Below are 26,245 nucleotides of genomic sequence, written 5' to 3'. Positions count from 1 at the left end.
CATTCCATCGCCTCCCATTTGTTTTGCCTGGGCGACCCGACCGCGACAGGCGAACGTTCCTCAACTTGCGCATCTTTCGCACCAACTATTGGAACATTTTACTCCTGCGCCATCCGGGTAGTACGGCTAAAGAGCTGCATAGGTGAGACCCCATCTCCATTACGAAAAAGATATCCCTTTCGATAGACTCCACCGTTTCCCTGGAACCTTGGTCAACCTATGCCTCAAAAAGCAAAAGGCACCATCCTTGGTTCGGTTGGAAGGCTTTCTCCGACAACAGACTTTTAAGTCCCTAGTCTCTAAAAATGGTCTCCTTTCGGCGCGACAATTCCTCATGCTAATTGTCCACGACCTGAAGACACAGGAACGAACTTGGCGACCGAGTCTAGCACCCAGCGAACCCTGGCGCGCCCGTCCTGGAATCGTCGTCATGAAGTTCGGCGAGCAGCTCCGTTCGAGCGTTATTCGCGAGTACCAGTGGTACTACATCGACTACGACGCCCTCAAGGCCGACCTCAAAACAGCCACTGGCCCCGTCATCTCGACCGACAATGGCAAAGGCAAGGGCATTAAGCGCGAGTGGTCCGAGGAGGATGAGGGCCGCTTCGTGAAAAAGCTCGAGGCCGAGCTTGACAAGGTGCACACGAAGCAGCAGGTGAAGGCCATGGAGATTTCGAGGCGCATCGCCGTGAGCGAGCGCGAGGTTAGAGGCGTCGTCAATCGTCTCATCGAGCGCGGCCCTCGCGAGGATGGCCCCAGCGAGGAGGAGTTCATGCTCTTGGAGGAGGACTTGAGCGACATCATTGCCGATGTGCATGATCTTGCCAAGTTTGTCCAGCTCAACTATACTGGGTTCTATAAGATTATCAAGAAGCACGACGTAAGTTTATGCCGCGACTTCGGCAGCGGGATGTTGGGCTAATGCGACGCAGAAAATGACTGGCTGGCACCTCAAGCCCGTTTTCGACACCCGCCTGAAGGCGAAGCCTTTCTACAAGGAGAACTACGATGCCTCCGTAGTGAAGCTGTCGAAGCTGTACGACTTGGTGAGGACGAGAGGAAACCCGGTCAAGGGTGACAGCGCCGCTGGTGGCTCTCAGGGAAGCTTCGTTCGTAACACGACGAAATACTGGGTCCACCCCGACAACGTGACCGAGTTGAAGCTCATCATCCTGAAGCACTTGCCTGTCCTGGTTTTCAACGCCAGCAAGGAATTTGAGACGCAGGACTCGGCAATTACGTCCATTTACTACGACAACCCGAGTGCCTGGGACCTGTACGAGGGCCGTCTGAAAAAGACGGAGGGAGCCGAGGCTATCCGTTTGAGATGGTACGGTGGAATGCAGAGCGAGAATATCTTTGTTGAGCGCAAGACCCATCGTGAGGACTGGACAGGAGAAAAATCCGTCAAGGCGCGTTTCTCTCTGAAGGAGAAGAACGTCAACTCGTACATGCGAGGTGAGCTTCTGCCGGCAGCTCTCTTCGAGAAGGCGCGCAAGGAGGGCAAGAAGCCTGAGAAGCAGATTGCCGAGGACGAGAGGCTCGCTGCGGAAGTCCAGTACTCTGTTCTCAAGAAGGGTTACAAGCCCGTGTGCCGGTCCTTCTACAACCGCACTGCCTTCCAGCTCCCCGCCGATGCTCGTGTCCGTATCTCTCTGGACACTGAACTCACCATGGTTCGGGAAGACAACCTCGACGGCGTCAACCGCTCCGGCGACAACTGGAGGCGCATGGATATTGGTATTGACTACCCCTTCTCGCAGCTTCCGCCAAGCGACATTGTGCGCTTCCCGTATGCGGTCCTCGAAGTCAAGCTGCAGACGCAGCTTGGTCAGGAGCCTCCGGAATGGGTGCGTCAGCTTATATCCAGCCATCTTGTTGAGGCTGTGCCCAAGTTTTCCAAGTTCATCCATGGAGTTGCTTGCCTATTCCCCGATCGCATCAATCTGCTTCCCTTCTGGATGCCGCAGATGGATGTCGATATCAGAAAGCCGGCTACACACGACTTTGGTATCCACAGACCAAACCAGTCGGCGACGGCTACAACATCAGATGACGAGGATGATGACCTTGACTCTGATGACGAGGAGGGAGCTTTGATAATCAGCAACAACGGTACCACGAACGGGGAGTCCAGTCGCCAAGGAGCTGCGAGGAATGGAGCGGCCGATATCGAAGACCAAACGACCGATGCCCTCGAAGGCGAAGACTTCTTGTACGACTCGGACGAGGAGTACGATGCGGACGAAGTTCTGGAGGAGGCGCGCAGAGTAGGCGGCTGGACTTACTATTCGACTTTGGCATCAACGAAGGCCCGCGCTTTCGGGCAGGGTGCTGTCGATGTGTTGAAGTGGGCTGTGCCTCATCCCCGTGGCTCAGTGATTCCTAGGCGAGATGCAACCACGCAGCTTTTTGGCACCGGCCCTGTTCAGACTAAGAGGTTCAAGGCACCCAAGGGCAAGAAGATTTACGTCCCCGTCCGCGTTGAGCCCAAGGTATACTTCGCGGCGGAAAGGACCTTCCTAGGCTGGGTAAGTTGTCATTAGAATCTGACATCAGAATTACTGCTGACTTGATCATCTAGCTCGAATTCTCAATCTACGTCGGCACTGTCGCCGTCACGCTGCTCAACTTCGGCTCCAAGCCTACCAGTGCCTCGTTCATCGTGGCCGGAGTCTTCACTTTGCTGGCCATTCTGTCGCTCTGCTACTCTGTCGCAATCTACCTGTACAGAAGCCAGGCAATTCGTACCAGGAGAGCGGCCAAGTTCTACGACCGTTGGGGTCCCAGCGCGCTTTGCGGTGCGTTGTTCATCGCCGTGGTACTCAACTTTGCTTTTGAGGGTAGAGAACGTCAGTACTGGTGAGCCTTTATGTTTTTATCCCCCGGAAAATAGATTCCTTGTATCTTGTAGTATGAAGCGGGTGCTCTATGGTCGATCAGCATTGGTGGTTCTGTCAAACCTGTTTCGTTTGTTGTGATGCATTTTGGTGCCATATCATTGAGTATTGGATATATCTGTACCTAAGAAGAGAAAAAGTAGACAAGAATGAACGGATCGAATGGGTCAAGATAAGGTGCTAACCATGATCGCGCTGCCCTATCCCTAGACTTATGGATTGACATGTAAAACTTGCACAGGTGCGCGCTTTGCTTCCAATCCTGCGAGGCCTCAATGCTCCAATGATATACGTTCTTGCCAGCACTTCTTGCCGTTTTGAGCTCGACTGTCGTGCCCCGTAGGATTCGACTTTCCAAGCTGACGTGAGCACCCAAGCTTCTGGTAGCCGAATCCGACGTTGCGAATGACATGCAACCTTGTTTGTCTACCTAACCCAATCCTTTTTCGCCTATTGGTGCTGTGGGATAAAATACCCTGTTGAGCATAATCGTTCTTTTGTAGCTCAGATTGGAACACCGCCCCACAACCCCGACATCTCAGGTCGTTGACAATGGCTGGTGGAGATCGAGACACATGGAGGTGCAGGCGGCTAAAGGCACCTTCGCAGCTTCCATTTGCCTCCCTGGAAGCGGTGGGTATGTCTTACTTGCTGCCTACCTAACCCCTCTTTGGCTGGACGATATCGCAGGACCGATGGATTTAGACCCTTAAATCCACTCCATACCTTAGGTATCTTCGTGGCGTTCATCTTCCCGAACTGGCGGTCGTGTCAGCCCCCGCTCAGCCGTCATAGTCCTCAGCTTCTTACTTTTATAGTTGCTTGAACCCGTTCTGTTTCCAAACCACAGTTGGATCTTCATTTCCGCCAAGCAGTGGTTTCAACGACGAATCATGCCTGTGCTCAAACCAGCTTCAGAATTTGGTCGTTGCGTGCCTCCAGATTCCCAATATGGCATCACAACCTACGCACCGGGTTGGGATTCCGCCATTGCCTTCCGTGAAGGCGATCCAAACATTATGAAGCGGGTCGTTCACATATACCCAAGGTTTGGGCCATTTGGTCCCGTTGGAGAGGTCGGCTTTTCCCGAACTAACACGCAATGTCGATATGTTTGACATCGAGACCCCGTCCGTATCATGTAGTTGAAGTATGCACCCACTAACGTACATCCATCCAGACTCTCAGAGCCATCTGCGCCAAAATCAAGACACCAGAGGGTCACGGAGCCCTTTACTTCACTTCGCCCCGGTCTCTGGATGCTGTCCGCGCTCACTCTACCCATCCTAACCGCAAGGAGAAGGTCTTGGCGGAAAGTGATCTCGGACATCGCTGCGTCGACATTGGAGGTGTGCGCATCTACCTTGTGACGTTCCCCGCCGCGAAGACGCCTGGAGTCATTGGAGCCTGGCAGAATCCTGGTATCGGCGTTTCCATCCGTCTCGCAGAGTACTTGCACAAGAACATTGACTCTTTGACCGAAGTCGACTTCCCCAACGGTTCGGCGGTGCCTCCCACAGAGTACTTCCCGCAGGGGGAAGCCCACAGCAGGCTTAAAGACCGCATTATGGGGCTTCTGCACAGAGCTGCCATCGAGCCAGAGAAGATCAAGCTCCAGACCAAGGATGTGTTCTTGTACCAGACGGGCATGGCTGCCATTTTTAGTATTCACCATGCGCTGCTGCAGTATCGCCCCGGCAGTGTGGCGATTCTAGGCATCGCCTTTCACAGCACCGTCCACTACATTCAAGAGAACTCACCCCATGACTATGAGCATTTCGGTCCCGTTGATCCCAAGGGCATAGATATCTTTGAGGTGTGGCTGGATGAACAGGCCGCCGCTGGAAAGGATGTGAGCTACGTTCTCACCGAGTTCCCTAGCAACCCTCTGCTGGCGAGCATTGATCTTGCTCGTCTGAAGAAGCTGGTCAGTCTGGTTTTGTATTTCAGTTGATCAACATTCCAAGACTGACACGGGCAATAGTCCGAGAAGCACAACTTCGTTCTCGTCCTTGACGACACAGTCGGATCATTCGCCAACATCGACGTTATCGCACATTCAGACATCCTTGTATCATCACTCACAAAGACATTCTCGGGGTACGCCAACGTCATGGGAGGCAGCGTCGTCTTGAACCCTCTCTCGCCACACTACGACGGCCTCTTCTCTCACTGGACCATGACTTTCCACAACGAACTCTTCACCGCCGATGCTGAAGTTCTCCTGTCCAATTCAGACGACTATCTTGCCCGCTCTGTGATCCTCAACCGCAACGCCGCGGCCATGGCCAACCACCTTCAGCGCCTGGCTGAAGACACTTCCTCGCCAGTATCTAAACTTCTGTACCCAACGTGTCTCCCAGACTATGATATTTACAAATCCTACCTTCGGCGGCCAACCCCAGAACTCGAGGAGCCAGGCGCGGGCTGCTTGCTCAGCATCGACTTCGAGTCCGTCGAGACGGCGAAAGCATTTTACGACCGCCTCGCGTTCTATCCAGGTCCGCATCTTGGCGCTCACCGCACGCTCAGCTTCTGCTACAACACTCTTGCATTCGGTAAGGACGCCGACGAGGCGGCGTACCATCGTTCGTATGGTATTTTGGAGGAGACGATACGGATATCGGCGGGGCTGGAGGACGTGCAGGATCTACTGGACACACTTGACGACGCGCTCGTGGCCGCTAATGAAGTCAAGGAGCAGCGGTTGCAGGCGCCTACGACGGTCGAAGCGGTGGCTGGTACTGGTGTTGCCTCGTAGGAACGGGCACTTGAGTCGAAGTCGCCGTCGCGGCTTCATCATTGAACCCCTAGCTCTCACTCTCTTGGGCGCACACGTAACCATATTCGGTTGTGAAGAAACAAAGTCATCCAATCACCAAGCTACAAAACTCGCCATATGTGAGATGAACCATCCAACTTGGACCAAACACGTATGGAATCAGGACATCTCCCCTCTTGCTTGTGCTTGTTGTCTGGCTGTAGTGGTTGGCCCTCGCTAGTCTGTGACCTAGCCAGTAGGAGCAGAAACACTCTTGTCCTGTTTTCGTTGCCGTCGGACACGTGAATCGATGACTCTTCTCCTTGGGTAATCGCAATTCATCAATTAGAATTTGCGGCCAGCTAACCCCCTCTGGCCAGCAATCTCTGGACAAACAACACTATACAAGCCTCACAAATACAATCACAGGGGCCAGAGAGCACAATCATACGGTATGTGTCGTATTTCTCCAACTGCTACCAACTGCAATCTAATGCCAACCAAGAGAAGACGCAAAAACCATGAACCCCAAGTCTCCGTAAACAAAGGCGCCGCCGTCGGTCAGGGGGGGTGGAGGGATATTAAGAATCGTAGCGAGGGTATCTACATCTTGTCATGATTCCTTGGACCGCTACCAAAGATTTGTTTGCAGAAGGAAAAGAAAAAGAGATATCAAAAAAAAAAAAAGCCGTTGCTGCGTCGTGTGTGCGTGTGTATGTCATGCCTCTCGTCCCGTCAACCACTCTTTCTCCTCTCTCGGCCTCTGGTATCGAAATGTTCCATCCATCTCCTTCTACAACGAGCAAACAACGCACGCAAAAGCCAAAAATTGAAGACCGAGGAAGCCAACGCCGCCTCCGTTCAAGAAGAAAACATCGAGCTCATAAACTTCACCTTCCTCACCTCCGGGGGAGGTTGTTACGGCCGTATGCGCCCGCACCACCTGAGTTCCATCCTTGGTTTACGCTGTTCTTGACGATAAGTGCCGCAGCGGCGGCGGCCGCCTGTCGCTCCTTTTGTCTGTGTCTTTCGCGAAGGTACGGAGCCGCCTCCGGCCTCATGCGGAGAATGCGGAGAATCATATCGTCGCTGGGATCCGCCTGGGCCTCTTTGCGCTTCTCCTCCTTGGCCCGCCGCATCGTTCCCAGATTTCGACTCATCATGATTGACTTGCCGCGACGGATCGTGCCCATGCTAGCAAAAGAGCCGGGACCACCGCTGAAGGTTGGACCGAAAGTCGCCGGGGCGGATAATCGGTTCTCATGCTTTTCCTGCAGCAACATCTGCTGCGCCCGCTGAGCGTTGGCGGCTGCCATACGCTCCGACTCCCGAATGAGATTCTGTGTTTCCTCGAAATAGAAGAAATTCAGAGCCGCCAGCTCATGCCACTTGGGAGACCTCAAAACCTCCTGCGGTACACCCAGCTGCTCGCCGCTTTCGTCCTTGGCATTGAAAAAGTCGAAAAGCATCTCCAACCACCTATAAACGATGTCCGATTCTTTCTGTGACAACGGTCTCTGTGACGACGGCTTTTCTGAAAGAGGGGGTACCAGAAGGCTCTCAACCGCCATGAGGACTTCCTTCCAGAGGCGTGTCATGACTGCCAACATTGTGGCATCCGTTAGCGTTTCCTTCATAATGGCGAAGTTCTGATCAAAGTAGTGGAAAAGAGGTTGCAAGGCGCTCTCGATGTCGGCTTGGGTAGTGACAACGGGCATCGTAGACGCTCGCTTTTTCCACAAGGCAGTCACGGAAGATCCGATTCCGTTACCCTTTAGTAGACTTCGCAAGGTCTCATGGGATATGGTGGCGCTGATCTGAGCTCGGAGCTGATCGGGTATTAGCAGTCTTTTCTCCGTCAGTGACATACATGTGCTTGCTTACCTTATCCGTGATCTTGCGAACCATGTCTCGTTCCGTTCGCTTAAGATGCCTGAATGCCTTTCCAAAGTAGAACTGGATGTCGTCTCGCTCGCCTTCCATGCTAACACGCAATAGAACTCTGCCTTGCGTATCCAAATCCAACCAGTATTCTCGTGGCAGGTAATCACTAAAGTGGATAGGGTCAAGCTTTAGTGATGTACGGCCAACAAAGTCGTGGTCACCAAAGGTGTCGTAATCCCAAATGGTGGCGATGACGTTGAGAGGACCCGATACGGTGATATCGACCGATTCGTCCCATCGTGGGTTCAAGTTCCTGTACACGATACGCGTCTTGTAGAGACGCTTCTGGTACTCGTCTCCAAGCACCACGTAAGGATCGCTGTAACCACCAGGATCGCATGCCTTCAGGTCTTCGGCTTCGACGACCTTGATTGTAAAGACATACTTGTTAGGCCGTCTTGATTGCTGCTTAGCACCTTCCGCCCGCCGCAAAACATCAGCGCATGCGTCAACGTTCATGCTCTTTTCTAGTTTATCCAACTCCTGCATGGCGTATTCGATGTTGTTAAGCTTGACAAATGACTGCGGATAGAACTGGAAAGGCTCGGGCGCTTCCTTGCTGTTCCAAGCATCCCGAGCAATCTGAGCATATTGCTTGAACATTTCCTGGGTTGTCTTGTTCGCCGCCGCTTCGTCCTGGGCAGTCGGTCGGTCCATCTCCTTGGCGAACATCTTCTCAACTTCTTCACAGTACTGCCCAATTCCAGCTGCAAAAGAACGGGCAAGGGCAGTCATGAATCGGGCGTGGTGAACATCACTATCCCACTCGAGCTGATAGACCTGTTCCGTGGTTTGCCTGAAGAACATGAACATGTCAATGATGGACAGACTGTGGCGCTCGGCGTCGCTGGGAATATCGTCGGGACTCCGTTTGCGAACTTCAAAATCGTCTATGTTGATGGCGTTCCCCACGAAGTCAACCATCATAGTCTCAGCGTTACGCACCCATCTCCAAACGAAGTCCACAAGGAGCTCCTCAATCTGAAACTCGAACGGCTTGTCTGGTAGAGCAGCGTGGTGAGTTTGTCGTAGTGAGACTAGCTCTTTATAGAGATCAAATCCATCTTGCATGTTGATTTCCACACCCTTCTCCTTCGCAACGGCAATGGTTCGTTCAATGATGTGCTGTGCGTCTCGCTCGAAACTTGGAAACATTACTTCGACCAATACTTGCCAAGGTTGAACGCCCATGATGTCGGGAATGTTTTTGTACCGCTTCTTGATCTTGTCAGAAAGCTTCGTCACAGCCCGGCCAAGTTCGACAACATGTGTGAACTCCCATTCGGAAGCGTGATTGGGGAGTTTGTCGTGTACGAAGGCATTATAGACCTCTGTAGCGGCACGCTTCAAACCCTCCGTAAGATGGTTGGCGAATTCCCGAGTCTGTTCTGGTTTCGGAGAAAACGCAGGATCCTGCAGAATGTGCTCCTCAAGAAGCATCATCACTGATACAATTGGTGGCGGCTTGGACTCGTAGCATCGAATCATGAGATCGTAGAGATCTCGTAGGAGAGCATCATAGAGCGCATTCAATGTTTGCTGGTAGATGGCAAAATCATGCATCGTCCAGCGACTCTGGTCGATGGAGGCTAGTCCGAGGTTGTACTGATGAAGATGTGGGGGCTTCTTCACTTCGGGCGAAGAAGACTTGACGTATTCCATGGCGACAGATAGCTCATCCGCACCAATCTCTCTGTCTAGAAACTTCTTGGCAGACGCTTCAACGAAGCAAACCAGTCTCGAAAATTGTGGGATGCGCCAGTAGACGCAAATTTCGATGAGTAGATCGGTCGACTGTTTAGAAATGGGCGTCCATTCGGCAGCAGGATCTGCATGCAATTGATCATATGTCATGCACACCTGCAGTATGGCCTTGTAAAACGCTCTTGCGTCTGGGGGAATAAACGTGTAGACGGCCTCCTCAAAGCTCTCGTTGGAATCTTCGAGTCCCAAAGAACCGAGTCCAAGGGAGCTGTCGAAGTTGAGAATGGACCCATCGGGACTAGAGATCGCCTTGCTGATTTCGGAGTACGCCTGCTGGTTGCCAAACATGGACATGGGTCGCCCAGGGAGAGGCTTATCAGCTCCTGATGACGTCTTAGCAAGCTCGGGTCGGACTGTCAAGATGTCGAGGATGATCTGTGACAGATGTGGTGCTTCGGATCCCTTCCACTCTTGAAAAGCGTCTTCGAGGTCGAAGTCCTCGCTTCTGAGAGCGCCAGGAGCATCAGAGGCGAGACGCTGCTGATACGCTTTTACGTCCTTCAGGGCAGATTCCTCAGTCCAGACTTGGCGGTTGGCATCGATATCGGTCTGGACTTCAGAGTTCAGGCGGCCAAATATGCGAGCTACCGTTAGAACCAGCGGCATATCTTTCACGTCGTAGCTCAAGGGGACGATAACCTCGATCGTGGTGCCACCGTCCTGGCTGGCGTCAATAGAAAGGTTCTGATCCCTAGTAAGCAGCTTGTTCTCCAACGTGTGCAGTCGGCTCATCAACTCGGGTCTGTCTCTGTCGTGCCCCTGATCGCGCAGGGTTTGCGCCACCAGTCGAATAAACATGGCCATATGTCTGTCGGCCACTTCCTTCCACGAATCGTCAGCTGCCGAGGTTAACGCGGCATGCTTTTGGTTTGCTTTGGTAGCGGAAGAATAGAACATGAGGACGTATGGCTCCAGCTTGCGATCCTTCTCGACAGACTTTTGAAAGTTCTTCTCGGTGAAGGCTGTGTAGGCTTCGGCGAAGCTGCGCTTGAGAGCTGCATCATTGAAACCCTGCAACGGCTCCTTTCCGGTGAGAACATTCTTAATTCTCTTCTCAAGAGGTTTTTGGAAGCCATGCGGGAGCTTGATGCTGTTGGAGCCGCCGGAGACGAACTGCCCAACAAGCTCTGTGACGCTCGTGTGAGACCGCTGAGCAGGTTTTGGTGCGGGCACATATTGCTTTCGCTTCTGTCTCGGTTGCAGAAGATAGTTGAGGTAGGCGACACGTAGGGCAAATGTGTATGCATCATCGTGGCTGACGACAGCAGCTCCTCTGGAAAATCCTCTTGGTCTGGTGCTCAGGCGGTTGCTACTCAGACCACGGTTTGGCATCCACGAGCTCCTAGAAGCGGACGACATGGTCGCAAGTGGTGCGTAAAAGCGGGGATTCGACGATCGGATGTATACGACGATATCGAGAGAGTGATTATGTCGAAAGAGTAGTCATTCTCGATCCTGCGTAGTATGGCCAGGTGTGCAAGGCCCAGGTATTATTACCTCGACTTGAGGTACTGGGGGCAAGGCAGTCGACGGGTAGCGGTGGGCAGTCGTCGAGATCGTGGCCGTGGTAAATTCGTCGTGTGCCGTGATAGGCCGCAGCTCGGCTAGTTGTCAAAGAAGCAGTCTGGGTCAGCGGAGGCGAAACGAGTTGGCCGGTCTCTCGTCAGAAAGGAGGTGGACGACTTGAAGTCGTAGAGGGCGGCCGTGGAGGTGGAGGATCGGTGGTGGTGTTGTACGGTCAAGCAACCGCTCGGGGACCCTCTGTAGGTTTGGGGTTGATGTTTGGCCAGCAGGTGACACACGTCATTGGCAGAAAAGGGGATTGTGGTGACTGCCGGGACCCCTTGTACTTTTCAGGAAAAGGTGGCACGGTGGTACCTGCGGCCCTGCGCGGCGCTAAGCTGCCCCAGTCAAAGGTATTTCTGTAGGGTGGCCACTGGGCTTGACTGGGCCACAGCGCCTGAGGGCCGCAGAGTCAGGTTCCATACGATGTGCTTTCTCGACCAGAGCTCACTCCTCTTTCCTTCTAATTAGCATGTATCGGGTATCGATGATGCCTGACGGGACCGGGCTATGGGCACACTGAGATGGAGGGGAGGGGGGAACCACAGGCCACTACAGCTCTGGCCTGACGAAACGACGTTCTCTTCCAACCTGGAAGTGTAAGGTAGGGCCAGCCCGGGACGGGAGCTGCTCAGTGGTGCCTCTGCCAATGGATCTACACGGCCTGGCCCTGACATCTCAAGGGAGCCATGCGGCGAAGATGATGACCAAGGGCAAAAGGCAAAGGCAAAAAGCAGCAAAGGTTTCGTTGGTGAATCACCTCGATCGACTGCCCAAGGGGGAGGATGCGTTCCTTTCGAGGTCTGTTTCAACAGGGCTTTTCTTTTCACCAAGGAGCCGCCTCCATTCCCCTGATTGATGACACCCAATTGCACGACATGTGTGTCCAACCAGAGAGATACTCGAACAGCATCTCATCATCGTGTCTTGAATGGCAGCTGCTGACTGGCTCCTGCAGCCATTGCCTCAAACCATGTTCAAGCCTTCTGTCGCTGCAACAATCTTACGTCCAACGGCATGCTGCAATTGCATTGCAGGCAACGGGACGGCAACTCTACCGAGAAAACAGAACCAACATCACATGTTTCCGGCCGGCATTGTTTCTTGGCTGCTTGGGTGCTTTTTTCCTGCTGTGTTTTCTTTTCGTGTTCTCCACCGCATCGCCCGAGACCCAGGGCCATCTCCGTGGCTGCTCGCACCAGCAAATCAGTGTGGTTCGTCCGGACCATGGACGAGCGGTCTGAACGCGCATGTCCGTCATGCGGCGGCAACTCTTCATTTCCCGGCTCTTATCACACTCACCATTATCATTTCTGATGGTCGCTGCCGACCTTATACTATCGGCAGCCAATCATCAACAAGCCATACCACAAGCATCTGTCACTTCGGAGTGAACACGGATTCCATTGCAACTTGCAGGAAACATGACGGTCCCATGGATGATCGGTTTGCATACCTTTGCGTAATGGGCAAAGTCGGTGTTAGTCAGTGTCTGGCAGAATACGAGCATACCGGCCGACACGACGCGCGATGCGATGAGATACGTTGGTCCAACCTGCACAAGAAACGCCATACGAATGTCTAAACCAACGGTGAATCGACGATGCGTCTCAACGACTAATAAATCAAGCAGCAGCAGTAGCAGCAAAAGCACCCGGATTGCTTGCTGCAGAATGCAGTGCAGTACTCTGTACCGTGGCAGACAATCCGAACGCGACCTCCCTAATCCCGTCGACGAGCTAACTAACACGTCCGTCCCAATTTTGTCCGAGGATCTTCCTTGCCGGAGGCTAGGAAACTGGGGATTGCATGGTCTGTTGTTTATTCCATACATGGTTTGCATGCGGCTGTCAGAGCAGCAATAAGGCGCAAACTAGAGATGCCCAACCTCAAGTTCAAGTTCACCCAAAGAGGCATTGTCACGTCACAGGCTGTGGTCCTGTGGTCGCGGGCCGACCGAGGACTTGGGCTGGCGATTTGATTGAGGAAACGCCAACAATAGGTGACGGTCCACAGAAATGCGAGGAGTCGTTCGGAGTCAGTCGCATGCGGCATCGTCAAGGCGGCACGTCGCATAAGCTCGCACCGGCCAGGCGGTTGCGCAGGAACTACTGGCTGGCAGGGCTTTTGACTTTGGCCTGTCGCACGTTTCTCGCGCGCAGAAGCATCTTCTACCGCAGCGGCAGCAGCAGCAGAAGCATCCAAAGGGAGGGCACGCAGGACTCTGAAACGAGGTGTTGGTTCCTCAGGTCGCGTGGGCTGCTGCCGGTGCCGAGTTTGAACGACCCAGGTCCGTTTGACCCGTTGGGTGAAAGCTAATCCAACAAACAAGAGTGAGGTGATTTGAGGAGGAGTGGTTCTCGTGCTGCAAGCCGCGAAATGATGCTGGCAAAAGATCAGCGATTGACTTTTACGCTGGTGGTCTGGCCGACTGGGAAGCCCCTCTCCAAAACCCCTCCTCTTGCGCAGGCGTCCCTTCGAAACGTATCTATCTGGCCCCTTTTCCTCCTCCTTGGTGCAGCAGGATGGAATGTGGTGAATGGCTTTTGTCGGTTGTCCTTGTCTTGGCGCGACTCGGTCTGTGAGCAGCCGTTCAATACCGACATTTTTTTTATATTCAACGGCGATTTCGAAGACAAGCAATTGGATTTGTTCCATTAGGTAAGGCGACTGTCGAGCGTCCTTGCATCTGGCTTCGCTTCCCCAAGTCGGGAGGGGCAACGACGACGGCAGGGGACACGGCGGAGGGGCGTCGTCCAGTCAGCTTCTCTGGAGCGCTTCAACGTGCAGGGCAGGTGGTGTGGTGATCCCATGTGCTGCGGTCACTGTTGACGGACATTTGTGCTGCTGACCCCACCGCGAGACCGCTAATGAGAGGCCGCCGTGGTGGTGATTCTGCGATCTACCGACCTACTTGTGCGCGCGCATAGCGTCCCTGAGATGAGCGTGATTGATGCCCAGCATTTGGAATCGCAAGCCTGCCTTCCTAGCAAAAATCACCCGCTAGGCATAGCGAATTTGATGCAGGAGTCAGGACCGGTGCAGACGACGGAGGACCTCACCTTAAGGTCTATCATAGCCTGTATCCGCAGTGTACTACCTGCTAGGTACGCAGCAGGTAGGCAAGTGGACAGGGGTCGGGGTAAATGTGAATCGGCGCCAATCTCGTCTTTGCCAACCTTGAGCCCGGAGTGGGCTTGATTCAACGTCACAACGGGGAGGTTCCTGAGTCCCGTCCTTGACTCCTTCCTGTGGCCCTCCACGTCCCGGCTAGCCAGAGTCCCTGACACCCTTTCCCAAAAAGCCAAGGTGCCCTGCTTGGTGCCTGTCCAGCTGTGCGTGTGGAGAGAGAGAGAGAGGGAGTGACAGAGAGGAAGAGAAAGCGAAGCTGCAAGGTACATGCTACCTCCCCTCATGCTTGAATTTGCATATTTCCCAAGTACCCACGACTGCCCGCCGAGCGAATAGAACACCTACCTAGCAGCAGCACAAGGCACAAGCACCAAGAAGTCAGACGCACCAGTGGCAGTGGCAGGCCTCTGAGGCAGACATGCTGCAGCCCAGTTCCTCTTTTGATATCGCAACATTCAACCTTCGCATCTCCATGACTCTCATACTCTCCCCCTTCTTCTATTCTTCCACTTACACTTCTACTTCTACTCTACTGCCCTCGTTGTCATTTTAGCTCCCGTTGCCCACTCGAAGCGACGCCGCCGACGCCCACGTCCACGCCTCCCCGCCCTCTCGTCGCAGTCTTCCCTCTCACTCTCTCCCCTCCGCTCAGGCCGTCGTCGCCTCCAGCGTCTCAAAGCTGGCCGCCCAGTCCACATTCTCGTACAGGCTCCTCGTGGCTGTGGCTTGGCCTTGTCTTGCGCCGCCAAATGTCCACGATCCTGGCCAACCTGCGACCCCGCGCTGCGAAGCCCGACCACGATTCCAGCGGCTCTCCTTTGGCTGCCGAAACCTCGACTTTCTCCTCTTGAATGCGCACTTGACCCCCGGATGAGCATCTCAACATGGGCATCGTTAGCAGCAAGCCCGACGACGGGGCGACTCTCTTTCTAAGAGACCAGAATCGACGTGCGCTCTCCCTCAGACCCATACTTGCACCGCCTGCCCTGCTTGCTGTTCATGCACGCAGCCTGGCGGCGCATCGCAGTCGCTTTCCACTGACTTTTTTGCTCTCAATTCATAGTAACCATATCCTCCCTCGTCATTTCGAACCCAAAAAGGCGTTCCTCTATAAACATTGTTCCCAATGCATTTCCTGCCACCAGAGTATCCGCCTCTCGCCCCCTCGGCGATAGTAGTCCCATAGAATTCATTCAGGTTCGTCGGCGCAAATCATAGGCTCCCCCATGCCCAAAAACACCTTCCAGCCTCGTCTCGGGCACCAGACACTGACTGCCGCCTTGCAGGACACCGAAGTTGTTACTAGCCCAGGCGGCGCTCCGAATTTCATCCTCAAACTCACACATGACGAAGAGCTAGTCTTCACATTTACCTTTATCATTCGCCAGGGACAGCAGTTTGTTACCAGCGGCGCCACCGATACCATAGCCAACATCGACACTCAAATCAGCGGACTGACCTACGTATACGCCTCTAACCCCCGCGAGGTTGAGAACCTCGTTACTCGCGAATTCCATGCCGACCCGAATCTACACAAGAACTCCAATGTTGAGTTGGTAGGGGACTTTGGGACCGGCGGCCACGCCTCGGTTTCTTTCGAGTGGACCTGGAAATGGAAACCTCCGAAGCCCATTGAAGACAGAGGCGGTGGATGGAGGAACTCATGCAGCGTACGTTGGCCGCCGCGCCTTCCACTTGTGGCAGTATCTGATCCCGCACAGTTCGTCGAGTACGACCCCCGCGCCCACCGGCTACACACCTTGGCCAGCTTCTCGTATTGGGTATCAAGTGAGTTCTCGTGATCCCCTGACGACATCTGCGGCTCGTGACTGACCACCCGTAGACGCCACTCTGCCGCTGAGCCACCCAAACTCGCCGTCTCCTCCGTTTCTCTTGACCGCGCCCCCCAAAATCCGTGTCGCATCCTCGCAGTCTGTCGACTCCCGCATTAGCAACGCCGAGCTAGATGAGCCCTCCTCACCCTTGCCGGTCAACACGTCTTCGTCCACACTCCTCCCCGTACAGCCACCCCTAGCCCAGGAGCCTGTCAAGGTTGATGTTGCGTGCCCAAAACCAACCGACGATGTTCTTGTGCCAGACGATGGGCCGGTTTTCAGGGCAACGATCAAAGCGCTGGAACAAAAGACGGGCAACATGCGAACACAGATGAAGCGCGTGCTAAAGATGGCTAAGCAGGCGCATGAAGCTCAGGTGGAAGCCAACAAGAATTTCTCCGAATTCATCGATACACTCCGCGAAGCATCATCGACAAATGCGAATGCTGTCCAGCCAGCAATTGAGCACTACTTCGACAAAATCGCCAGGGAAATTCTGTCCTACGAGCGACAGAATACCGTCAATCTCAAGCGCATTGTCATTGACCCATTGGACAAATTCTACACGGTGGATATCAAACAGGCTGAATCCAAAAAGCGAGACTTCGAGGAGGAGAGCAAGGATTACTACGCTTACGTTTCTCGATATCTTGGCCAGCGCCACGACTCGGTCAAGGCTAAGAAGCTTGCGGAGAGCGACTCCAAGTATCAGACGAAACGCCGCAACTTTGAGCTTAAGCGGTTCGACTACTCTAGCTTCATGCAGGATCTTCATGGTGGACGCAAAGAGCAAGAGGTTCTCTCGCACCTCACAAGATATGCCGATGCCCAAACGAGGACCTTCTTGGAGGCCGCAAAGAAAATTGACACATTGGTGCCGCAGTTGGAGGCGCTGTCGAATGAGGTTCAAGAGGCTGACAAAGAATATCAATACCAGCGGCGCGAGCGAGAAGAAAAGAGGCGACTTCTGGAAAAGGGCAACCAGACTTACAATGAGCCGGAGCCAGTCCCGTTGGCCAGCACTAGCTCAGTCCAAGTCGCGGGCTCAAACGGAAACGCATACGTCTCCGACAGCGACCTTGGTCGAGCCGACAGTACCGGCTCCCAACTGAAGGTCGCACTGACCTCCGGATCCAACTCAACCGTGGCCATAGTTTCTCCCGAGTTGTCCAGGTCTCCAGGCAGTCTGGGCGCATCTTCGGTCGGAAGCCCTGCGCAGGCCTCTAAATTCAAAGGCATTCGTGACTTGGAGGAGAAAGATTACGGAACGTCAAGTGCAAGCAGTGCCCAGCGCAAGGAAGGTTTGCTGTGGTCTCTCAGCAAGCCCGGCAACCATGTTGACCCTCGCAACTTGAAGCAACAGGGCTGGCACAAGTAAGCACTGCCCAATGTTTTGGCGGATGTACCCATGCTGACGTGATGTAGATTTTGGATTGTACTTGACCAGGGTAAGCTTTCAGAATACAGCAACTGGAAGCAAAGGTTGGATCTTCACATGGATCCAATCGATTTGAGAATGGCCTCTGTGAGAGAGGCCCGTAATGCTGAGCGTCGATTTTGCTTTGAAGTCATTACGCCACATTATAAGCGGGTTTACCAGGCCACTTCCGAAGAGGACATGAACAGTTGGATCTTGGCTATCAACAACGCACTCCAAAGCGCTGTTGAAGGCCGAGTTGCCAGAGATAAATCCGGGCCCGGGGCTTCCGACTCGGGCTCCATCAGGAAGGATATCGGGTCCATCCTGACAGGCAAAAGCCCTTCAGTCGGGCACAACAGCCACCATGCGCATTCCAACAGCGGCGCGCCGATGCGCCGAATAACTGTCGGCGCCCGGCCAAGCACTCATCGATCTACCAGTTCGAGTTACGACGACAACCCGGATAAGCTATTGCAACTACTCCGCGACAACGACCAGGGCAATTGCTGGTGCGCGGACTGCGGATCGGGAACCAAGGTCGAGTGGGTCTCAATTAATCTGGCAATCATTGTTTGCATCGAATGCAGCGGTATCCATCGCTCTCTTGGTACGCATATCAGCAAAGTGAGGTCTCTGACCTTGGACATCAACTCCTTCACCCCCGATATTGTCGAACTCTTGTTGCTTGTCGGAAACCGGGTGTCGAATATGATTTGGGAGGCAAAGCTCGAACCCGGCATGAAGCCTGGGCCCCAGGCAACGCGCGAGCAGCGGCTGAGGTTCATCACGGCGAAGTACGTGGATAGAGCATACATTGAGCCCATCTCAGCGACATTATCTCGTTACCCTACACCCGAAGACACTTTGCTGGCGGCGATCAAGAAGAATGAGATCCAGCAGGTTATTTATGCGTTGGCTCTGAAGGCCAGTCCTAACGTTACGGATCGTTCGAGGGGTACGCACGCAGTGTTCTTGGCACTAGCAGCGGCTGATCCGGCATCACCTTCACCAACCCCTGGCCAACCATCGGAGGCGGAGAGGGTGGTGCCATTCCCAGTCGCCGAGATGCTTCTTCAAAACGGGGCGGAAATACCTTCATCGATGCCGGCATTCCCCCTGAGTCGAAGCGCTCAATTGTACATTGAAGAGAAACGGGGCAGAAACACGGGATTTTCGAGCGATACTGTCGGGACTCTCCCTGGCAACATGAGCCCCGACCAGAAGCTAGCGCGCGAAAGGGAATCGCGTCTGCAGAAGCGAGTGAGCGCAGGAGGCCGTTTGGCCAAGAGTCCGATTCCGGAAAGGTAGCGACCTGCCCGTCTCGACCGACTGGCACACTTTGATATGTGCTTCACGTTTGCATACCCAGCATCTAAACGCGGCTCCAGTTATGATGACTCCTTAGGTGGGAAACAGGCTTCAACGGATGAGGATGACTATTAAAGGTGCAATGATACACGAGGGGCATATCGGCTTTGGCCAGATCACGGGAGAAACGCTTGGCGTACCCGACTGTCGTTACCAGAGTTTGACGCACGCTTTGAGCGTCCGGTATTTTTGCCAAATGAAGTGCCGTCATCATCGCACAGCAGGAAATGGGCCAGGGAAACAGTTTCTCACATGCAGCATGTGTTCTCTTTGACGACAGACGTCTGCAAAAAAGCAGGCGCGTTGGAGTAGTCCTCTATTGGAAAGACGAGGTGCTGAGAGACAGTGACATTCAATGTGCGGATGAGTTTACCAGTGTGTATAGTAATAATAATGAAATGATGAACACACCGAATGCTTCACTTTAGGGATGATATTTCAGATCGGTCTGGACCGATCTGAGATCAAATGGCTTCGGTGACTTTCGGTGAAGTGAGATAACTCTACGAAGGAGATTGCAGTTTGCGGCAGGTGAGCTACCCATGTGGATTGGCGAATGTGGATGACGTCTCGAGGTTAGCGTTATGGTTGTACTCCGCGGCAGACGAAGCAGCGCGACGTTGAAAATGGAGATGAGATTCCGCATGAGCTCGCATGTGATGAGAAATGGCGGGCTTTCGCTCTCTGGCTGGGACCAGTTGAGGTGCTCCCTCCTAGCGACGCGTGACGATATGTCTCGGACGGCGACTCGAGATGACAGCACAGGAGTTCGCGTAAGGCGTTTCACCGGACGGTAAACCAGAACCAGGTCCTGTCAAACCAGTAACGGGTTCTACTAAAAGGAGCTTTCCATCCGCAGGGGGTAAAAGCAGCTGGCTGACCAGAACGTCGGAATCTCGATCCTTGTAGTTTGGGGAGCAATGCGCCGAATGATTCATGGGGGCTATCATCTGCGGGTGTTCGACCTAGTGTGAGGTAGTCGGCAGACGGGATGGGCACAAGACACGAACGAGTCCCCGCCACTTCGTGGAGCGACTCGGACGGGAACCATATGAAGGCTGGACGCCATCTCACGCGGCGATGTGTCCGAAATGGTTTCTCGGCCGCCACGATCGAGGTTCAAGTGCAAGTCGGAGCGAAAGAGGGAGGTTTTTTTTTTTTTTCTTCCTCCGAGACTGCACGATCCCATGTTGAACTGATCGACAGTTCCACCAACATTTTTCCCCCTCTATCAAGCCTCTTTCCCGCCTGACGTCTTCCCGCAGGAAGCTCTGCGACCCTGCAGCTCCCCGTCGTCACTGCTCGCTCACTCGGCTTGCGAACCGGTGTCCACACTGCACGCCCAGCAAGACGGGACCCCCCAGAAGCAAGCCCGCTGATTGTCGCCCGTGGATCTGGATGGCACGCTCTCCAGGATTTGGGCAACCGGAAGACAGTGAAGTTTGGAAACTGCTGGTGAGTTTTTCCGGATTATTGTTTGCCACACTCATCAGACGGTTGTGGCATTGGCATGAGGAGAGAGGGAGCTGATATCCACGAGAAGGGCACAAAGGATTGTATGCGGAACAACCGATGGACCGCATTTCTAGGCTGCAACTCGCGCCAGAAAGTTGACATCTCGCTCGCTGCGCAGTGCAGTCATACAATCCCTATCAGAGTCTCAGCGTGAAGAGTCAAAAGCGCGGCGACCCACTTGCAATTGCACGGTCCCCGATCCGAAGTGAGGAAAGCCCTGTCCTGACTCTTTCCTGCCTGGTAAATCCAGCCCAGTCCGCCGAGCAGCCGTCCAGCGCAGGTGGAAGGCCGCCCCAGAGAGAAAGCAGGGGAGGTCCTGACCTGGTAGAGTAGCTCGCACCTCACAGGGCAGGGCGCAGTGCCTGGTGCCGGCGCAGTTGGTGCTCACACCAGTACCTGCCTCAGCTCTCATACTGGCCTGACCTGGTCCCCCATCCCTCCTGGTCACCTCAGCTGTCTGGTACTTTTTCCAGGCCCAAGGTCCAACACTGGAAGGAAGGTTCCCTCTCCACTTGGAAGTCCCGGTCCAATACGAATACCTACACCACCTACCTGACCTTAGCTCTCCCATTTCCAGGCTGCACACCGTCGCTCCGTCCTTTGGCCTTGCCTTTCTTGCACTCTGGTTTATTAATGAGAGCCTCGCCGTCTGCTCTCCCTTAGGCAACACTCTCACACTTCCATCATACAAGTTTCCATATTCACGCTCGTATACATCATACCCCAGGCTGTTGTGCACAAGTCCGCTTCTCTATCCTTTCTCGGCCTTGTTATACAGACTATTGCCACAGCATCTTACCTGGGGATCCATTATTACGTCTCTACTGCTGCCTCCCAATACCACCACCAATCCACCATCACCCGCGAAGCACGCCTTGACTGCCTCGTATAACCGAGGCCATGGCGCCCCCGCGCGAAGAGAAGAGCCAATTGAAACGTCCAAGAGTGAGTCGCTTGTTAATCTGCCCGGCCTTCTGGTGTGCGATCCTAAACCGTCTTCCCCTGGCAAAGGGTTCTCTGCCAGACTCAGACACGGAGGCGAAGAAGCCCCGCCGCTCCGAGAGGTTATCCGTCGATAAGACCCCGGTTTCCCACAAACAGCACCTCCCGTCGCCCGTGACGCGATCTGGAGACTCGGACGATGTGTATAAGGAGCCTACCGCGACGCCTCCCGAGGGTCGCCCCAGCCAGGTTAACCACCGCGAAAAGGACGACAACTCCCAGTCCCAGGCAAACACCAATCTCTCCTCACCTCCACAGGACACACAGGCCTTTTCCCAGTACCCGGCCGATAATAAGGATGTGCTATGTGACGAGGTCGAGGACGAGGTGAAGGAGGGCGTCTGGGGCTACCTGTTCCCGCTTGACACCAAGTACGGCAAGTGCTTGGTCATGAAGAAGAGGGCAGCGTGCCCCATGCCGGACAAGCTCGAGGCTCAGGACACGGAGCCGGTGGATAGGAAGGGTAAATCGCCCCTGAAGAAGGAAGAGGAGGCCTACGAAAAGACCAAGATCAAGGGCGTCGCCTCGGGCGGATACCTGATTGGACGCCATCCGGAGTGTGGTAAGCTTTGCGAATTGGTTTCCATTCTAGTGGGAGTACGACGACGCTGACGAAAGGCAGACATTGTGGTTGAAGACCCGGTGGTATCAAATCGACACTGCCTGTTATTTACGGAGAACAAAGGCGGCGACACCGTGGCTATCTTGGAGGATTTGTCTAGCAACGGAACTTATGTCAATGAAGCCAACGTGGGTCGCAACAAGCGCAGAGAGCTCCAGGAGCAGGACGAGATCGCGGTGCTTGACAAGGCTCGTTTCATCTTCAGATACCCCAAGAGCCGGCAGACGAGCGCTTTTCTTCAGCAGTACACGCTGCTGGAGAAGCTTGGCAAGGGCCACTTCGCCGAGGTCTTCCTTTGCGTCGAGAAATCTACTGGCCAAAGGTACGCCGTTAAGATCTTCACAAAGACTGCCGGCATGGAGGAGAGATCGAAACAGGAGGGTCTGCAACAGGAGATTGCCGTTCTCATGGGCGTTAGCCACCCCAACGTTCTCTGCTTGAAGGACACGTTTAACGAACGCAATGCGGTGTACCTTGTCCTCGAGCTGGCTCCAGAAGGCGAACTGTTCAACTTCATCGTCATGAAGCAAAAGCTTACCGAGGACGAGACGCGCAAACTCTTTACGCAATTGTTTCAGGGTATCAAGTACCTGGTAAGTTTTGTGACAACATTCAATGTCCTCCATCCGCTAACTGTGAGAAGCATGATCGCAACATCGTACACAGGGACATTAAACCAGAGAACATTCTGATGGTCGACACAGACTTGCACGTGAAGCTAGCTGATTTCGGTTTGGCTAAAATTATTGGTGAAGAGTCATTCACGACGACGCTGTGCGGAACACCCAGCTATGTGGCGCCCGAAATCTTGGCTGAGGGCAGGCATCGGAAGTACACCAAGGCTGTCGACATTTGGTCACTCGGAGTTGTCCTTTACATCTGCCTTTGCGGCTTCCCGCCGTTTTCAGACGAACTGTATTCCAAGGACTTCCCGTTCACGCTGTCGCAACAGATCAAGAGCGGCCGTTTCGATTACCCTTCGCCATACTGGGACTCAGTAGGCGACCCTGCTCGTAGGTGACCCAGACGCGCTGCAAAACGATACGTTATGACTAACGTTATGATAGTTGACCTCATCGACTCAATGCTAGTAGTTGATCCCGAGCGTCGTTTTACGGTTGACCAATGCCTCAACCACCCCTGGATGACGCAGAAGCAACCAGGAGTTAACGACAGCACCGATGGCTTGGTGGGCGGCATACAGGGCTTAGAAGTCCACCGCCGCGGTGTCGTCAGAGAGCGGACACTACTCAGCTCAATGAACTCGGTAGCAGTTGCGGAAAGATCTCCTGGCCCTAAGCAGAAACCAGTCAAGATCTATTCCAAGAACACGACGAAGACGACCATGACACCGAAGGAGGCCGACCCTGCGTCACAAAGAAACGTTGACGAATTCGTGGAGATGGGCGGCAAGGGCGATCAGCCTCTGTTTGGCGAAGACGGCGATAGCATCTATTCGAAGGCCGACATTTCCACAGAGGCCCAGAATGGTAGCAAGGAGGATTAATGGTTATAATAACTTGTTGAATCGTTAGGAGCATGGTTAGGGTATGGGACGCGCGAGTCATAGACACAGTCGGCGAAGGTCATGTATTTGTTTGTTTCCTTACCGTCCGAGCCACGGAGACCATATCTGTGTTGACTGTAGGGCCGGTGATGACATCTCCTCAGTGAACGGGGGATGTATTTATTTTTGTCTTATTTAGGTGTCCGAGAGGCTGGATGGGAACGGCAAAAGTTGGCGTCCTGACATATCTGACATTATTTGGAGACAATATAAACCTTTTAATCAAGGAAAGGTTTTAGGCATGCCACATATGTTGGAGGAGAGTGTCTGCTGATGATCTCAGGTTTTGTCTCCGAATGTGCAGTGTCCCAAGCGTTCGGGTTGTTTGCTACACCGGCGCCGTTTTAACAAATAGGGCGGAAACGACTGCCGGCCGCTGCCATACCGGCTCCGAGCGGAAACCGGGTCCTCCACTGTCTTTATGGGGCAGCCCGAGGCGGGGCCGTGTCGAAGGAACTAAAAGCGCTTCGGCGTTGTGAGGTGAAAAGTTGGTGCAAGATTCCATATCTAAGAACCCGACTGGGGCCATTTTCACTTGTCTATGAAGTAAAGCTTTGAGTAACAAGCTTTCAAGTACGGTTCTGGTGAATACAGAGCCTCATCCATCCAATCCCAGGTGGTACCCCGCCACGGGGTGGGGCACCGTGGCCTGGCTTCACCGCCTTCGCCTAGGTAAGCCCACAAGTCGGTCGGGTGGCAGAAAACAGCGAAAATTGCCCTCCTCCACCACACCCCTCCATCGAACCGCAGGTCGACACGGGCTTCGCAAGAGACATACCGCACGACAGAGCGACCCCCTGTCTCCGTCGTCCGCAAACCACACGCCCCTCTACACACTTTCGCATTCTCTTTTTTTCCGGGGTCCCTCTCTTACTCCTCCTCCCAGCCAAATTTGCCAACACCTCCGCAATCAACCGCATCCCACCCCCCTCTCAACCCGAAGGCCCGACAACCCTCGTCAGATACCGCGAAAAACCAGCAATCATGGCGGCGGGAGCGAAGCAACAGGCGCAGCCTCAGCTGCTCTTCGTCGACGGCTCCTTCCAGGAGCTCGCCCGCGAGATGGCCGACTACCTTCACATCGCCGACGAGGTGAAGCCCCTCGTCGAGAACGAGGCCAAGAAGGAGGAGGTCCTGTCCAAGCTGGTGCGCTCGTCGACGGCCCTGACGTCGGTGGCCGAGAAGGAGTTCACTGCCGCGTCCAACCTCATGGTCCACCTCGTCCTCCAGTCCGAGGACCCCAAGAAGCACCTCCCGACTCTCTGCCAGGCCTTCTCCAAGCCCATCGCCTCCAGCCCCGTCAACGGCGTCGGCCTGAGCCTCAACGCCCTGAGCACCATCTTCAACCTCATCGCCCCCGAGAACCCGATACGCTACAACGTCTTCATGGCCATCCTGCGCTTCCTCAAGGCCAACGCCATGTTCGACACCATCCAGCCCTACCTGAAGCAGCTCCCCGAATGGTTCGCGGACTGGAAGACCAGCGACGAGTTCCAGAGACAGATGTACGAGGAGATTGCCGAGGTCGCCAAGGAGGCCGGCAAGGAAGAGTGAGTTGTCCTTGTTTCCGTTGGAAGAGTTGGAAAGACAGAGCATCGGAGACTGATACCCAGACAGGGAGAGCTACGAATACATTCTCAAGGCCCTGCGCACCTTTGACGCAGACGATAAGGACGATGTCGGTTCCGAGGACGCCCAGCGCCTGTCCCTCCGCGCGGTCCGCGACGCCCTGCTTTCCAACACACACTTCCTCTTCACCGACATCCGCAGCATACCCACCGTGCAGAACCTGTCCGAGACGCACCCCGTCTACTCCCAGCTTCTCGACATCGTCGCCGAGCAGGACCTCGAGGACTACAACGACTTCAACGACGAGCACCAGGGCTGGCTCGAGAAGGAGAAGCTCGACCACGACCGCCTCCACCGCAAGATGCGTCTTCTCACCTTCGCCTCCCTCGCCGCCCAGACCACCTCCCGCCGCATCGAGTACTCCGCCGTCGCGAAGGCTCTCCAGGTTCCCGCCGAGGACGTCGAGATGTGGGCCATTGATGTGATCCGCGCCGGCCTCGTCGAGGGCAAGCTCTCCCAGCAGGACCAGGTCTTCCTCGTCCACAAGGTCACCTACCGCGTCTTCGGTACCAGGCAATGGCAGGAGCTCGCCACCCGCCTGGACAGCTGGAAGGGCACCCTGTCAAACCTGCACGACGTCATTCGCAAGGAGCAGGCCAATGCTAAGGCCCAGAAGGAGCGCGAGGCGCAGGAGGCGGAGCGCAAGCTGAACGCCGACAAGGAGGGCGGCAGCGGCGGTCGTCAACAGAGAGGCGGACAGCGCCGTGACGGACAGCAGCGTGAGCCTAGAGAGCCTCGCGAGCCCCGCGAGCCCAGGGAGCCCCGTGAGCCCAAGGAGAGGACGGATAACGACGACTAAGAGAAGGGCGCGTTATGAGCCCGGTTGGTTTGTCGAGAGATCGTCTACGCGGAAATTCATGAATGTGGTTCACCTGTTGTCTTCTTCGCTCCGTTTTAACCACTTTGGCCAACTCTTTCACATAGCGTCATGGTATGGGTGGGAAGGGAAGGGTTGGCGATCAGGTTAAAAAGAAACGAGAGCGAACATTTCCATGGGACAAATGGGGGAAACCTTTTGAACGTGTGTCCCTTTTATGTAATTACGGCGAGGAGGGGAAAAGGAAACGGGACGTGTGTGGATGGAGGAGAGAACCCGAACCAAACCGTCGAGTTATAGAGCTGATGAGCTGAGAGAAAGGGAGAAAATCGGGGGGATCCTGTCTGGCTGCTGCATGCTCGTGGCAGTCTGGGTCTCTTTTCTTTTCTACCTGCTTTTGATTTTC

General features: G+C 54.4%; 6 protein-coding genes across 6 annotated transcripts; 5 read left to right on the top strand and 1 right to left on the bottom strand.

Moving 5' to 3' along the window:
- Positions 1-334: 334 nt before the first annotated feature.
- GCG54_00004601 (Vacuolar transporter chaperone 4) lies at positions 335-2,866 on the top strand (the record flags this gene model as incomplete). Its single annotated transcript, XM_045404647.1, has 3 exons — positions 335-880; positions 933-2,531; positions 2,585-2,866. 3 exons carry the CDS (start codon positions 335-337, stop codon positions 2,864-2,866), a joined length of 2,427 nt encoding a protein of 808 aa, XP_045262590.1.
- A 927-nt stretch (positions 2,867-3,793) lies between these two features.
- Positions 3,794-5,661, top strand: GCG54_00004600 (putative cystathionine gamma-synthase; the record flags this gene model as incomplete). Its single annotated transcript, XM_045404646.1, has 3 exons — positions 3,794-3,976; positions 4,081-4,827; positions 4,885-5,661. The coding sequence occupies 3 exons, from the start codon at positions 3,794-3,796 to the stop codon at positions 5,659-5,661; spliced, it is 1,707 nt and encodes a 568-aa protein (XP_045262589.1).
- Positions 5,662-6,560: 899 nt separating this feature from the next.
- GCG54_00004599 (Protein C2-DOMAIN ABA-RELATED 5) lies at positions 6,561-10,728 on the bottom strand (the record flags this gene model as incomplete). The annotated part of the gene is made up of 2 exons (XM_045404645.1): positions 6,561-7,490; positions 7,546-10,728. 2 exons carry the CDS (start codon positions 10,726-10,728, stop codon positions 6,561-6,563), a joined length of 4,113 nt encoding a protein of 1,370 aa, XP_045262588.1.
- Positions 10,729-14,948: 4,220 nt separating this feature from the next.
- GCG54_00004598 (Protein csx2) lies at positions 14,949-18,627 on the top strand (the record flags this gene model as incomplete). Its single annotated transcript, XM_045404644.1, has 5 exons — positions 14,949-15,012; positions 15,262-15,734; positions 15,786-15,852; positions 15,908-17,273; positions 17,325-18,627. 5 exons carry the CDS (start codon positions 14,949-14,951, stop codon positions 18,625-18,627), a joined length of 3,273 nt encoding a protein of 1,090 aa, XP_045262587.1.
- Positions 18,628-21,102: 2,475 nt separating this feature from the next.
- Positions 21,103-23,333, top strand: GCG54_00004597 (putative serine/threonine-protein kinase fhkC; the record flags this gene model as incomplete). Its single annotated transcript, XM_045404643.1, has 4 exons — positions 21,103-21,766; positions 21,827-22,419; positions 22,470-22,839; positions 22,894-23,333. The coding sequence occupies 4 exons, from the start codon at positions 21,103-21,105 to the stop codon at positions 23,331-23,333; spliced, it is 2,067 nt and encodes a 688-aa protein (XP_045262586.1).
- A 1,044-nt stretch (positions 23,334-24,377) lies between these two features.
- On the top strand, positions 24,378-25,821 carry GCG54_00004596 (Eukaryotic translation initiation factor 3 subunit M; the record flags this gene model as incomplete). Its single annotated transcript, XM_045404642.1, has 2 exons — positions 24,378-24,943; positions 25,011-25,821. 2 exons carry the CDS (start codon positions 24,378-24,380, stop codon positions 25,819-25,821), a joined length of 1,377 nt encoding a protein of 458 aa, XP_045262585.1.
- Between the last annotated feature and the right edge of the window lie 424 nt (positions 25,822-26,245).

This window comes from Colletotrichum gloeosporioides (assembly GCF_011800055.1).
Source record: "Colletotrichum gloeosporioides strain Lc1 chromosome Unknown consensus_54, whole genome shotgun sequence".
Lineage (NCBI taxonomy): Eukaryota > Fungi > Ascomycota > Sordariomycetes > Glomerellales > Glomerellaceae > Colletotrichum > Colletotrichum gloeosporioides.
This window is presented reverse-complemented; position numbering and strand designations above follow the sequence as displayed.